Raw genomic sequence first — 14,723 nt, forward strand, 5'->3', positions numbered from 1 at the left:
GAGCAGGGGCAAAGTCCTGTTGAAATAAATGCCAAATCACGCTCCCTGTCAGTTAATTCTCCGAAAAAAGGGCTTAGCTTGGTATTCTCAACAGAACAGCGTGTGCCACAGTTATTGTATACGGCTCAAATGCATTAATTTGGCAGACTTTTGCGCAGAGCCATAGGAAATTCCTACTTTTTGTGCAAGATGACAGTGATCTTTTAGGAGAATTTTCCAAACAATGACCAGTGTCATTAATTTGGAGGAAAGGTAGAAAATATTTACATTTACAAATCAGATAAGGGTGTACAAAGTTCAAAGGAAGGCAAATCAAATATAAACGGGAATTTGAATTCTCAGGCAGAGCTTTGCCAGGATGTTGGTGGGGGTGTCTGGAGAAGGGGTTGCGCCAACGTGAACGTCGGTGGAGAGCTGGGCTGCTTCAGTACGCCATGAATGAGCAAGAGGTGCACACGTCTGTTGCGCAACACATCATTAGCAAATTCCTCGCAAAAGAGGGCACCAAACCTTCCGAAATTTTGAGACTGCTTTGCACACAGTTTGGGGAAGAAACACTTTTGCAGACATGAGTGTGTGAGTGGGCTAAAAAATTTGTGGCAGGAAAGAAAATGAACCTCATGAAAGGAGACCATGGACAAGAACCACTGCAGACAACATTGTAGCAACTCGTGATATTTTTGGTGAAAATTGGCAAATAAAAATTCTGCAAATTGCTTTAGCCGTAGAAATAAGTTACAGAAGTGTTCAAACCATCATCATAGATGAACCCCATTTCAGAAAATTGTCTGCCAGGTGGGTTCCTTGTCTCCTCAACCAGGAACAAAATACTTTACACCAGGAAGTTTGTCAGAGACTGCTGCGTTACTACGAGGAGGGAGAGGATTTATTGCATCATACTGTGACTTGTGATGAAACTTGGGTGCTTCATTACACCCCACAGTCAAAGCAAGCAAGCACGGAGTGGCAGCGAAGAGACGAAGCAGGTCCAGTCAAGGCCAAAACACACCCATCTGCTGGAAAAGGATTTGCAACCGTTTTCTGGGACTCCGCGGGTGTTTTGCTGGTGGAATTTCTTCACAAACAAAGGACAATTAATGCAGCCTATTACTGCCGCCTTTTAGATGAAGCAAAAGCTGTGCATCACAATAAGCGATGCCGGCAACCGATCCGAAGTGTCATTCTTCTCCATGACAATGCAAAGCCGCATACTGCTTCTTTAACGCGGGGAAAACTGGAGGAAATTCACTGGACACCTCTGGAACACTAGATTTATTGCCCTACGACTACCATTTGCTTGGACCACTCAAACAAGACCTAGGAGGACAGCAGTTCGATGAAGATGCAACTGTAGAAGAGATAGTGCGCAACTGGTTCTTTCTGTGAGGATGGCATAATAAAGTTATCAATCTGATGGAGAAAATGTGTATCGAAGGCAGAACACTATGTAGAAAAGTGATCGCTATATGTGTATTTATTTTTAAAAATAATACCGGTTTATATTTGATTCGGTGGCTCCATGGCGTAGAGGTAGTGTGCCTGCGTCTTACCCGGAGGCCCCAAGTTCGATTCCCGGTCAGGTCAGGGATATTTACCTGCATCTGAGGGCTGGTTCGAGGTCCACTCAGCCTACATGATTAAAATTGAGGAGCTATCTGACGGTGAGACAGTGGCCCAGGGTTAAAAAGCCAAGGATAACGGCCGAGAGGATCCGCCGTGATGACCACACGACACCTCGTAATCTGTAGGCCAAGGCCCTTCGAGACTGTTGCGCCATGGGGTTTGGTTTTATATTTGATCCACCTCATAATTTCAATCACCATCGCTGGCAGTTCTCTCCGTAGACTTACAGCACACAGAAGTGTAGAAATTGCTGCTCCGACAGTGGTAATATTCAGTATCTGCACACTTCATTTGGTTTAAATTTGGGAGAAGTTCTAGCAATGGAGTTTCTTCTTTATCAACACATCCACTAACTTTTGCTTTAAGTGAACAAACTGATCGCTTTCATTTGTTAGAAAACCAGTTCCTCAGCTTCTGAAATTCGTCTTTGCTTACCTTTTGTTTAGACATAGCTGAAAATGATGAAGCAGTCTAAACCAGCTACATTCAGCATGGCATGAAACATCTGACATTATATGAACGCAGTTAGTTCAACTATAGAACGTTTTTCACCAGTATCCAATAAAGACCAGAGATAACTATGCTCACTCATGTTATGCAAGTACTGGCACCATGGGTAAGAATGACCCAGTCTCAATTATTCAGAAACAACCCGATCTCTGCGAATTACCACTAGTTGCCCCGTTTCTAAAAACTGCCATGCCAATATCAACGCTCCCATTCAAAATAACTTTTATTTGGCATTTTTTAATGGTAAATATTTCAGATAAATAGTTAAAATAAAATTCCTTGGGTTCGTGTGTGCCTTTATTACTGACATGGCCGTACGTCTAGCCACATGAGACTTAATAAAAAAGGTCATATGCTGTAAACCATCATGAAGTCCTTCCAGCGAGCCAGGTATATATTAATTTAAGAGGAGCAAGAGTCCCATATGCAGCCCATATGAAGGATATGTATTGATATTTCTTTAAACCTCTGACCATGGCTGAATGACGTACTTACGTAGGTTTTAGTGAAGGGAAAATAAAAGGAGAAACACCTCACTCTCACCATTGAGCTCTGAATCGCCTCCAGCCCACACGTCCTTCTCCTGGCGATCCACTTCTTTGACAGTTCCTAACCTCGCAGCCTCTGCTGGGGACAGAGGAGCTTCCAGACTTGATGGTGGCCGACTCAACTCGGCTTGATGAGCTTTCTTTGTCTGCCATTCTCGGACGTCTTGGCCAAACCCAGGAGGGATCAAAACCTACAGAGAAGCGTACATGTAAACGTTCTTGATTACTTCCACTGACAATAAGAAAAGGCACCAAACAATCGCATTACTTGATCACATCAGAAGTGAATGATGTCAAAGAGGTAGAATGTTCAATGAGCACACAGCAAAATGGGCTCATATTTTGACTATTTGAAGTGTTTCTATGTTAACAATGCTGAGCCACTGGGCTCAAACAGTTGCTAGTAAAGCATCTCAATTTAAAATGTGTATTTTATCCACTGACTTGCTTCTAATTGGTATTACCTAAAAATAACTGATGATGAGATCTAATATTAACACATATTGTTTGCAGTGGAATGAAATTTAAGAAATATTTATTTTTACAAATTGTACAATTTAGTTTCTTCTAAATTAGTGGAACATCATTAATTATAACCAAAACTCTTAAAACTGTAACTGTAGCTTCTTGTTTAGAAAGAATTTGTTGAGTCCACATATAAAGGAGCTGCCACCAGTTGCAGATTTAACAATTTAACAATTAAAAATAAACGGAAAAATACATCAATCCCCGGGGTTAAGACTTTAAATGGTGAACCTTTGCGAAGCGTTAAGCAAATAGCTGATGGCTTTGCCACATATTTCAGCAAGGTATATGTAAGTAATATAATTATGAGGTGGAATCTCCCATGAAAACAAACTCTTCACTCCCAGTGTCACATGTAGGTGAAAAGGAATATATTCAGGCTATAAAGAAACTTAAATCTACTAAGTCAAGTTGGCCAGATGGGATTCCTCCTTACATAGTAAAGGGTTGTTCAGATATATTAATGGAACCATTATGTTATATATTTAATCTTATAGTAGATACAGGTGTGTTCCCAAAAATGGGGAAAACGTCAAGGGTATGCCCGATATATAAAGCCGGAGATCATTCAGATGTACAAAATTACAGACTCATTTCCATAATATGTGCCTTCGTAAAAGTTTTCGAAATAATTATTTATTTCTGGATTTTTAATCATGTTAAAAGCTACATTTGACCTTATCAGCATGGATTTTATCCTGGTAGGTCAACTATCACAAACCTATAAAATCTAGTTCAAGATGTGGTTAATGCTTTAAATAGTCATAAATCCGTTGATGTGATTTATACAGACTTCGAGAAAGCGTTTGACAAGATTGATCACAGTGTGCTTCTTAGAAAACTATCTGGATTTGGATTTAACAATCCTATGCTAAAACTTATCTCCTCCTATTTACATAACAGATACCAGTTTATCGCCTATCCATCAGACCAAATCTTTTGTGTTCAATGTTAATTCAAGTGTACCTTAAGGTTCAAATTTAGGACCACTGTTGTTTATGTTATTTATAAATGATTTGCCAGATGTTGTTGTAAATTCCAAATGCCTAATGTTTGCTGACGACCTTAAGTTGCACAAGGAGGTATCAAATGTTAGTGACTGCATTTCTCTAAGCAGGGACATTGAGAATATCTACATGTGGAGCGTCAAGAATAAAACCACATTTAATGTCAGCAAATGCTTCCTGATGACTTATTCTATGGCGAATGATCCTTTTCAGTGTGAATACTTCATGAACGGACAGAATCTAAAACGAGTCGAGTCCGTAACTGACTTAGGAGTTACAATGAGTAGTAACTTATCATTCAGTACACATAATTATTGAAATAATAGTAAATACAGCACTGAAACAACTAGGTGTTATCGTACGAAACGGGAAGGACTTAAATAACATTAAGACTTTATGTGTTCTCTATAACTCATTCGTGAGGTCAAAATTAGAATATGCATCCATTATATGGAGGCCAAATTACAAATCTTATATAAATAAAATTGAAAAGGTTCAAAACAGATTCTTAGTTTATTTATTACAAGAAGCATAATGCATATAGGTTGAGAATATCTATCGTCACTTATTAGAAGAATTTAGATACAATTCATTAAGCGCTCGCCGAGAATTATACAAACAACTGTTTCTACACAAAATTATAAATAGTGTTATAGATAGTGGTGATCTACTAGCCAGAATAAATTTTAATGTAAGCAAATCTAACTTGCGTAACCGGACGTACTTTTACAATCCCTTATCCAACATATTAATTCATTAAAATTCGCTATTAGTAAGGATGTGTAATACGTTTAATGACTTATTCAGAAACAACGACATAGATCTCTCAATGTCCCTAACAGACTTCAAAAAATGTCTAGAGATTTTCTTCAGTGAATATACTTAAACAATCTTAACAAACAGCATCTTCTAAAATGAAAATAGAATTCATTACACTGTCTCTTTGTCAATAACTCAAACGGAATTTAATAGTCTATAAACTCTGAGATATTTTTACACTCTTAATCATGCACCTGACCTGTTCACATATGTGTGTGCTCGTACATAAAATTTTAGCTCTTCCTACTTATGTAATCAGGAGTCAGCAATTGCAGCACTATCTAATCCTGATCTGTATATAACCTATTGTTGTTTTTGTCATTTTTTCCTCTAAATTTGTTTATTATAATTTTTCAAAATCTGTTGTTAATTTTTTGTGATATTTATCTGTTTTGCAATGTGTATTATTGTACTATATTTTGTAGTGTCTGTTGTAATTGGAGTACAACTCTGTTACAAACAGGTGTCATAAATAAATAAATGTACTGTACAGCTCATCATTAGTGGGCTTCTAACATCTGAAGCAGCAGTGCTCAGCTGCCTCCAGACAACAGCTATTCTTGTGGCTTCAAAAAATGAATATCACTTGCACAGAAACCTAACTACAGTAAACCACCACCACCACCACCACCACCACCACCACCACCACCGCCACCACCCACCAACAACAACATCTTCCGTCTTGAGCAACGAGCTAGAAACAAAAGCGCTGCCTGACTGAAGCTAATTGAACAAACGTCCGCCATGTTTTTGGTGGTCACAGAAGCAAGGGGATGTGGCTGTCGAATGACAAAAAATATTGGAAATATGCATTATATAATGACTGATGCAAAATTAAAAACAGTTAGCTGAAAGGTTAGAGTATTAATAATGACAGAGTGCGAACAGCGCCACTTCCTGCATATTACAGCATGAGGCCAGCATCAGGATCAGCTGATAGCAGACTAGTTTGAAAAGGATATGAAGAGAATTGTCCTACAGTGACATATGAACATCCTAACATGAGCTTTACCTTTCGTGGCTGTTGTGGTTAAGCGTAAATTACAACAAAAAGCTTGGACATAAATGAGTACTCATCAAGGACTCGTAATTTTAAAAGTAAAGGAGAACCTTGATGCATCGTTACCACAAATGTAGTTTTCCCGTATTCATCGTTTAATATGTTTGGTCTGAAAAATGTTCTATATAAACCCACGTTAAATTTTCCCGCATCTATTGTTCCTCAAAGCATCATCTTATCGCATCGATTGTCCAAAAGACTATGTCCTCAGCCACAATTATCCCGCATTGATCAATCAATTGTAACAAAAATATACACAAAAGCTTTTTGAATTTAAAGAGACAGCTTAATAGTCTAGCACAAAATAGCGGCAACCTGTTCGCAAGAATTTACGAGGGATTTCGAGTTGCTAGTCTTGAGCAAGAATCCTGTAGGCTGGAGTGCAGTGCGTAGGTTGTTCACGCCCAACCACAGTATAAGCCTCCTGGTGCCAACGCTTCTACTCGACCCACTAACCGATTTAAAGATAAGAATTTCATAATGTTCCGTATTCAACTGAGTTCACAATTAAATTGAAATAAGATACATATAATGGTTCAACCTTTTCAATACAAGTAGAATTAGAAACGTAATATTACATTCTTAGTTGATAACAAACGGTACCGGTTTCGACCACTATTCCGGGTCATCAGCCAATCACTTAAAAAAATATAAAAAGAACGCACAGGAAACCGATAAGTGAAATATAAATCTTTCACTAGTTGCAGTTCATGAAACACTATAACACTTAAAGGATTAGCACTGTGTGTTAAAAGCTCCCAAAATCCTGAAGAAATCGAGGATCAATCACATAAGTGACAGAATAAATATTTTTTCACCTAGTTTTATAAACATCTGGAAGCATAGTGCCCGGCAGCACGTTTTGCTGTTCTCCAAGAACTTGCATCTTGCTTCATAGAATTCACATAGGTAGGGCCGCAATTTCATAGAAGTGATGGTCACCTATCACGTGTCAACTCAATATTATTATTATTATCATCATTATTATTATTATGATGAGATTTATATAAAGTAAAATGTCCAAATACAGTACATGTATTTTATTATATTGCTTTCCCCTACTTTTTATGGTACCCGGCATTTATAAATTTCCCGCACCCATCACCATTTTCCCCCTCCCTCTTGAATTACAATGCATCAAGGTTTTACTGTACAGCATTCCCATGAGTACCGCTATAATTGTTTAATGTCGTGCAAACACATTAAAGGTTTTCGGCGACGGAAGGATGGGAAAGGGCTAGAACTAGGAAGGTAGCGGCCGTGGCCTTAATTAAGGTACAGCCCCAGAATTTGTCTGGAGTGAAAATGGGAAACCAGGAAAACCATCTTCAGGGCTGCCGACGGTTGGATTCAAACCCACCATCTCCCGAATGCAATCAGCTCACAGCTACCCTAACCGCATGGCCAACTAGCTCGGTGAAAATATTGATTATACTGTAGAGACATATACTTTTTTTTCTTTTTCCTTTTACCGTATCATACTGGGATAGGCAGCTGAAAGTAACCTTGAGAATTGTCCATAATGAAGTGTTACCTAGTTTTAAATATTAATGCAACTGACGTCTACAATGAACATCTTTTTTTTTTTTCTCCAATGTGTTTTACATCACACCACCACAGGCAGGTCTTATGGCAACAATGTCAAACTCGTTGGCTGAATGGTCAGCGTACTGGGGTTCGGTTCAGAGGGTCCCGGGTTCGATTCCCGGCCGGGTCGGGGATTTTAACCTTCATTGGTTAATTCCAATGGCTTGGGGGATGGGTGTTTGTGCTGTCCCCAACATCCCTGCATCTCTCACACCACACATAACACTATCCTCCACCACAATAACATGCAGTTACCTACACATGACAGATGCCGCCCACCCACATAGGAGGGTCTGCCTTACAAGGGCTTCACTCGGCTAGAAATAGTCACACAAAATTATATTATGGCAACAATGGAACAGGAAAGGGTTAGGAATGGGAAGGAAGCAGCTGTGGCCTTAATTAAGGTACAGCCCCAGCATTTGCCTGGTGCGAAAATAGGAAAGCAGGAAAACCATCTTCTGTGCTGCCGACAGTGGGGCTCAAACCTACTATCTTCTCAATGTAAGCTCACAGCTGCGTGTTCCTAAACGCACGGCCAACTCACTCGGCGTACAATAAACACTTCATAAATTTCATGAACACCAGTAAAATACTGTGTTCACCATGCCTGGTGTACGTTTGACTGAAGACAATAGGACTATTATGGAGAAACTTCAATGAATCATACGCCAACAAAACGGAACTTTCAAGGGCTAAGATAAACAGGTACCAAGAAATCATCATTTACAATAAGTCTGAAGAAAGGGAACATTATCAATCACTTTACTCTGAATAGCGCAGCCATACACTGAATATACAGCTGGCTGACATTCTTGAAGGTGTTAGAATCTACCTTTTCACTTCTTAAAACTCACCATGTTCAGTCACCACAATCTCCCTGTCACCTCATCGTATGTTCTCACTCCAACCCGCTTTGTTTTGACAATGTCACTAAGTATACAAAAGGAGTACTTCATTACCCCACCTATTCAATACAATTAATTAAACAGTTATGTGGCTAAATGAGCATAGAAATTACTCGGTTTAAAGGGACATGTTTCGCCCTGCTTTTATGGGGCATCATCAGCCTTATTCAATCTTAAAACAAGCTTGGTTTGTGGACATTATCACTTATAAAAATTGAACTGTTCATTTCTTTGAGTGTGGAAGGCTTTGCAACCTCCCTGAATTACGATGTTCAACTGTTGGTTATTAATGTCCTAACGGTTTACTACACATAGAACAGAAAATAACAAAGTTCACTCTAAGTAAATAAAATTATGTCGAGTCCATCCTCGAAGTTTTCACTGAGTCGTAATACTTTTAGTCCAGTATTTGTGTTGACAAAAGACTTGCAGTGTGTTTATTTAGATAAAAACTAGCACTTGCCCAATCCTGCGAGTTCCTAGGCCAAGAGTGTTTCCTTTGACCGTGACCTCCTGCATGATCTTATATAGCTTATCTTGAAACTGCCTTCCCATAACAACAAATTTGTATGAAGATTGCACCAAAAGAATCCTCCCCCAATTTAGAGAGCGAGAGAGAGAGAGAGAGAGAGAGAGAGAGAGAGAGAGAGAGAGAGTCAGACAGAGGAGCCACACTGTATCTCAAAATAAACCCTCTTCACTCAAACAAATAACTTGAGAATGGTTCTAATGCATTGTTGTTGTTAATATCTTTATTAATGGGGAAGCTATGGCTCCTTGCCCTCTCTTACACTTGACCATAATATAAAAATATGATCGTGATGGTATATTACATACAAAAAATTGTAAACTAAGTATGATAAAAATCCTACATTACAAAAGCAATTTAATTCATTTAACTACTGCAAATATATCTAATAATAATAATAATAATGTTATTGGCTTTACGTCCCACTAACTTATATTTCGGTTTTCGGAGACGCCAAGGTGCCGGAATTTCGTCCCGCAGGAGTTCTTTTATGTGCCAGTAAATCTACCAACACGAGGCTGTCGTATTTGAGCACCTTCAAATACCACCGGACTGAGCCAGGATCGAACCTGCCAAGTTGGGGTCAGAAGGCCAGCGCCTCAACTGTCTGAGCCACTCAGCCCGGCGCAAATATATCTATATAGTCCAATTTAAAATCTTAACAATAAAAACCATTTACTCACACATTCATAAATTACTCACTCAGGCAGATTTATACTTCAGGAAATAATTTAGCCAAGTAGACCTAAAGTTCAAGTTCGTTTATTTTCTAATATTCACTGGAACAGAGTTCCAGGGTGGCACCAGACACTTGGAATGACCAGTTCAAAATTCTGAGTTGGAAATATTTTAACCAGATTGAACAATGTGTAAAGTGTGACACACTATTTATACCAACTCCGAGGGGTGACTCTTACCTGGCCATCCACATACGCCACTTCTCCTCGCAACACGACCCTGTGAACTGAGCCGCGCACCTTCTTCCCAGCGAAGGGAGTCCACCGAGACTTGCTGTACGGCATGGCTTCAGGTATCACCCATTCTTCCTCCAGATCTACCTCCACGTATGTGTGCGGCTGCTCTGGCAGATTGAAGATGCGACGCGGGTTCCGGTGGAACTTGTCGATCAGGTCCTGAAACATGGAGGGCATGTCCACACTTAGAAAGATCTCAATACTGTCAGTCAAAAGATAAGTATTTTATTGTCTCTATAAGGTTCAACTTCTCTCTGGCCTGGATCTCCCCTTCTCACAGATGAAAACATTGTCAAAAAACAAAGTTTCTGCCAATCTAAATTCTCAAACAAACCTTAAATTTACATTTCCAGAGCTACTTCAAAGAATCATAAAGCATACCCAGTACAAGGGTTGTAGGACTTTTCATCAGAGCAAAAGGAACCATACTTAAATTCTTAGTTGAGTTTTTCAAAAGTGTGGGCATCTGCAAGAATCTATTTGTGATTTAGTCACCTTGGCAATAAAAGGCTCCATCCAAATTGTTAGATATCACTTTTATAGTACTGCATACAAGAAGGAGCAACTCACGATAAAATATGCATTTGATATTTATGCATACCTGCCAACTTTACAAAACCAAAAATCAGGAGATTATGATAAGAAAATCAGGAGAAATCAGGAGATGCAACTGGTGCTTATTCTACATGTCTTGCACAATACAGTACTATGATATATTTATAACACTTATTGTCTCAAAGTCCAACTGTAACTATATGAGGCTACAAGGCTACCTCCATATTCCCTCACAGGAAGAATGAGCGGTCTCTGATAAACCTTCCAAAAACAGTATGAACTCTTGCTCCACATGTGTAAATCAGTCATGCACTTCGATGCCATTACTTAGCAATTGCATCAAGCACCCGCACGATTATGCGAAGCGCAATGCTATTTGTATCAAATAACTAGTTGATGTACCCGTGTTTTGCAATCAAGTTCTCAGAAAGACTGTCCTTATAGTTTTCCCAACAGAAGTCAACATAGGTCATTACAATGACATCAGTACAAATGTGGCAATTAAAAGCAATGCTGTCATATGAAATATTCGATAAAGTGAAAAACAGCACATTTTCTCACTTTTAGCAAAAAGTATTATGGTGTTGATCTAACAGTTCAAAGTTCCAGAGCTAGAATGACCAGGCCACAGACAGCTGCGAACACTCCTGTGTCATTATTCCGTTTAAGTATGCAAACTGCTCGTTCCAGTCATTGCCTCAAAGTAGGGATCGAACAGCTGGAATACTATGATGATCCAGTGTGTCACATACCAGTAGTATCAGAAAATTTATGAACCAGAGGAACGGCATGTTAAGGAAGAGAAAGATCTAAATCCCCAGCTACTTCCCGCAGGCTGTTATACTCGATACGTAGCAGTAATCCCATCTATCTGAGATAAATGGCAGCAGAATACACAAAGCACATCACAACAAACAATGGTCAATGTAATGTTATTGTTGATCAATGTTATGAGCTGTCTATATTGCAGGCCTTCACATTTACTTTTCTTCCGACTCTGTGATATTAGAGCATCTAATGTAAAGTGAGTCGTCCTTTCTTTCATGACTCCCTCTTGTGTTGTTATTCAAGCGATTCACGACTTTTTTCTCATTCCTATAATCATCTTCACAATTTAATCACCATCACCACCAACATTATTATAGTCGATATGGTAAAACCAAATAAGACATAAATAATCCGAAATTAAAAATTAAATTTTTGGCATCTTCCCCCAAACTACCATTTCGAACATGGTGAATAAAATTATTTATAGCATAGACTGTAGTTCCTTATTCCCCGACTTCACATACCAATTTGCATTAAATTCGTTCACCCATTTTCTCGTACCTCAGCGCTGATATAGACTAAGCAACAAAAATCCAAATTCATTAATATCTCTGTATCATAGCCAGTACGGTAAAAATGTATAAGACATAAATGATAGGAAATTTAATAATATATAACTTTAGTTATGTAATATTTATAGATAAGGCTAATATAATAAATATTTGAGAATTACATTTTAGGCCATCCCCTGAACTACCATTTCACTCAGCATGAATAAAATTATTTATGGCCTAGATTGTAGCGACTTATTCCCCGATTTTATATACCGATTTTAATTTAAATTCTTTTCAGCCGTTTTCTCGTGATGCGCGTACATACATACAGACATAAATTACAGAAAATTAAAATGTGCATATCCTCTTGTTACTGTGGTCATGACTGGTACAGAAATATCATTATTTTAAAATTCTGAGCAATGTACAGACATAACTCTTATTTTATTAATATTGAGATAAATTAAAATTAGAATTGTCTCCAAATGGCTCCTATAGGTGGGCCGTCAAAAGGTTGCACTTGACAGTTGTAATTCATGTTGGCACCACTACAAAAAAGAAATGAAGAACGTCACCCATCAATCAGAATGACCAATCTACTACTTTTTATTTCAGATACAGTTACGCATTTTATTCGTATTAATTCATATTTAATTCCGTATAGTGCTTATAATCTTTTATTTTCTTTCAAAAATATGATCATTTAAAAATATTATAAGGTTTAAACGAGCCACAAAATAAATACAAACTATTTTAATTTGATTATTGTTGGCAATATTTATAGTATAGTGGTGCCATCTATAACTAGCTTGACTATCGTATTGAAGTGTTGCCGTTTTGCCTGTCGCTGCTAGCACGTGGTCAGGTGTGATTCGCACGTTTATGAAAGTTTTTTGTTTTCTTTGTGAGATAACTGTGAAATTTTATTTTAACGAGTGCAGTGCGATGTCACGGAAACGACAACAGTCATGAACCGCGAAGTGAAAATTCTTTGCACCGCAGAGTGGCCCTTAATAGTCAGGCATTAGAAAAAGTTAGCCATGTCGCAACATTCATTAACTCAGCAATGGCATTACATGGCATCATCAGGGACTGTCAGGAGTTGATGATCTGTCTAGACGAAGACGACGACAATGACAACAAAGGCAACGAACGGTAGTGATACCTTCCAGTATCGACTATCTACCAGTGTGAATCAGGTATGAAAATGTTTCTGAAATTTTGCAAATTTAATACATTTTACTTGAACCTTGTATGTTAGGACCGGTATATGTTATTGTAACATTTATTGGTGTATTTATAATAAGATTCTTGTCGGCTGATTTCTTCTGTACCTGTTTTCTAATATCATGATAATAAGAACTTCGTAGTAGAATTATCTCATATCATTTTGTGTGATGAAATATTTTATTGAAAACTTAATCGATGTGTTGGAAGTTTGATTTTTGCTGGCCGATTTCATTTGTATTGTGTATCATCGCGATGACATTATAAGCATTTCTCCCGTGTTTTTCAAAACTCACATGTCTTGCAATCAGCTGTTGTTATGGTGGCAACATCGCTTCATGTGCCATTGCAGTGCAACCAACATTGTGCACAGCTGTCATGTGCAACCTTACGCCGGCCCACCTATAAAATCTCTAGAAAAGTCACTTGTCGTTATCATTGAAATTCTGTCAATAAATTACTAAAAAAGACTCCATATCTAGCAACTGGTCTCTAGACTGATGTGAACGAACACAGCACACGAGAATGAGAGATTTCTCGCATTAATAAATGTTGATATTTCATTTGAAAGCAGCCAATGAGCGAAGGTCTTCCGGCCACTGGCGTAAAAAGCTGAAATGGTGGGATTTGAAAACAAATGTTTGAAGTTCACCAAAAAATAAGCTAAAATCGGGAAAAATAATAGAATAATCGGGAGGTGGAAAAAACTGTCAAAAATCAGAAGTCTCCCGCCTAAATCAGAAAGTTGGCAGGTATTTATTTATTTATACATCCATAACAGGGTATATCTCCAATTACAATGGATGGTACAAAATACATTTTGGTACCTATATGTACCAAAGAATATACAACAATTAAAAAACCAAGATTGCCATGACTAAATTAAGAATAATTTAAACATATTTTCAATATAACATACAAACATATAAAATAACTTCCTTCAGGCTAGCAACCCGTCGGAAGGACATTTGACTGCTTTCAAGTCTTGCAAAAAGTAAAATGCAAGACCGTAACGGGTCACATGGCCCAATACTTGGAAGGAAGATGATGATGATGATGACATATAAAATATCGAAGTTAAAGGAGAGAAAACAAATTAGCAGAGAAAAAAGAAAAATATTCATAAGAATAGTAAATACACAAACACATATACATTGGAAAAATAATAGTGGCATTACAGACATCATATTTCAGTGCTGAATTACCGTATTTACGCGAATAATCCCCGCATATTTTTTTTTAAATTCGAGGCACGAAATTGGGGCGCGGGTTTTATTTGCGTCAAGGTTGCCAACATGCTCCTGGCTCACCTAGTTTTCGATGCTGAGTGTACAGTTATGCTTTGTGCAAACTTAGATGGAAGAAAACTGTCCCCATATGTTATATTTATACAGAAAACAATTCAGACTTTTAATTCTAAACTAACTTAACATTTTTTTAAAAATAGTACCGTATTTTACGAGTAATTAAAATTCAAAATTTCTTCACGGCACGATAGAACGCGTCTTCCGGAACGTGCAGGGGTAGCT

At 38.1% G+C, this 14,723-nt stretch overlaps 1 protein-coding gene across 2 annotated transcripts in view; it reads right to left on the reverse strand.

Moving 5' to 3' along the window:
- Nucleotides 1-14,723, reverse strand: part of r (carbamoyl-phosphate synthetase 2, aspartate transcarbamylase, and dihydroorotase rudimentary) — a 394,723-nt gene that overhangs the window by 41,578 nt on the left and 338,422 nt on the right. For both annotated transcript variants that reach the window (XM_067157339.2, XM_067157338.2), the window contains 2 exons: nt 10,034-10,249; nt 2,677-2,872 (listed from right to left, as the gene is read on the reverse strand). In XM_067157339.2, coding sequence (XP_067013440.2) covers nt 2,677-2,872; nt 10,034-10,249 — 412 coding nt within the window. The remainder of the gene's footprint in view (nt 1-2,676; nt 2,873-10,033; nt 10,250-14,723) is intronic.

Source organism: Anabrus simplex, chromosome 13 (genome assembly GCF_040414725.1).
Source record: "Anabrus simplex isolate iqAnaSimp1 chromosome 13, ASM4041472v1, whole genome shotgun sequence".
In the NCBI taxonomy this organism is placed as follows: Eukaryota; Metazoa; Arthropoda; class Insecta; order Orthoptera; family Tettigoniidae; genus Anabrus; species Anabrus simplex.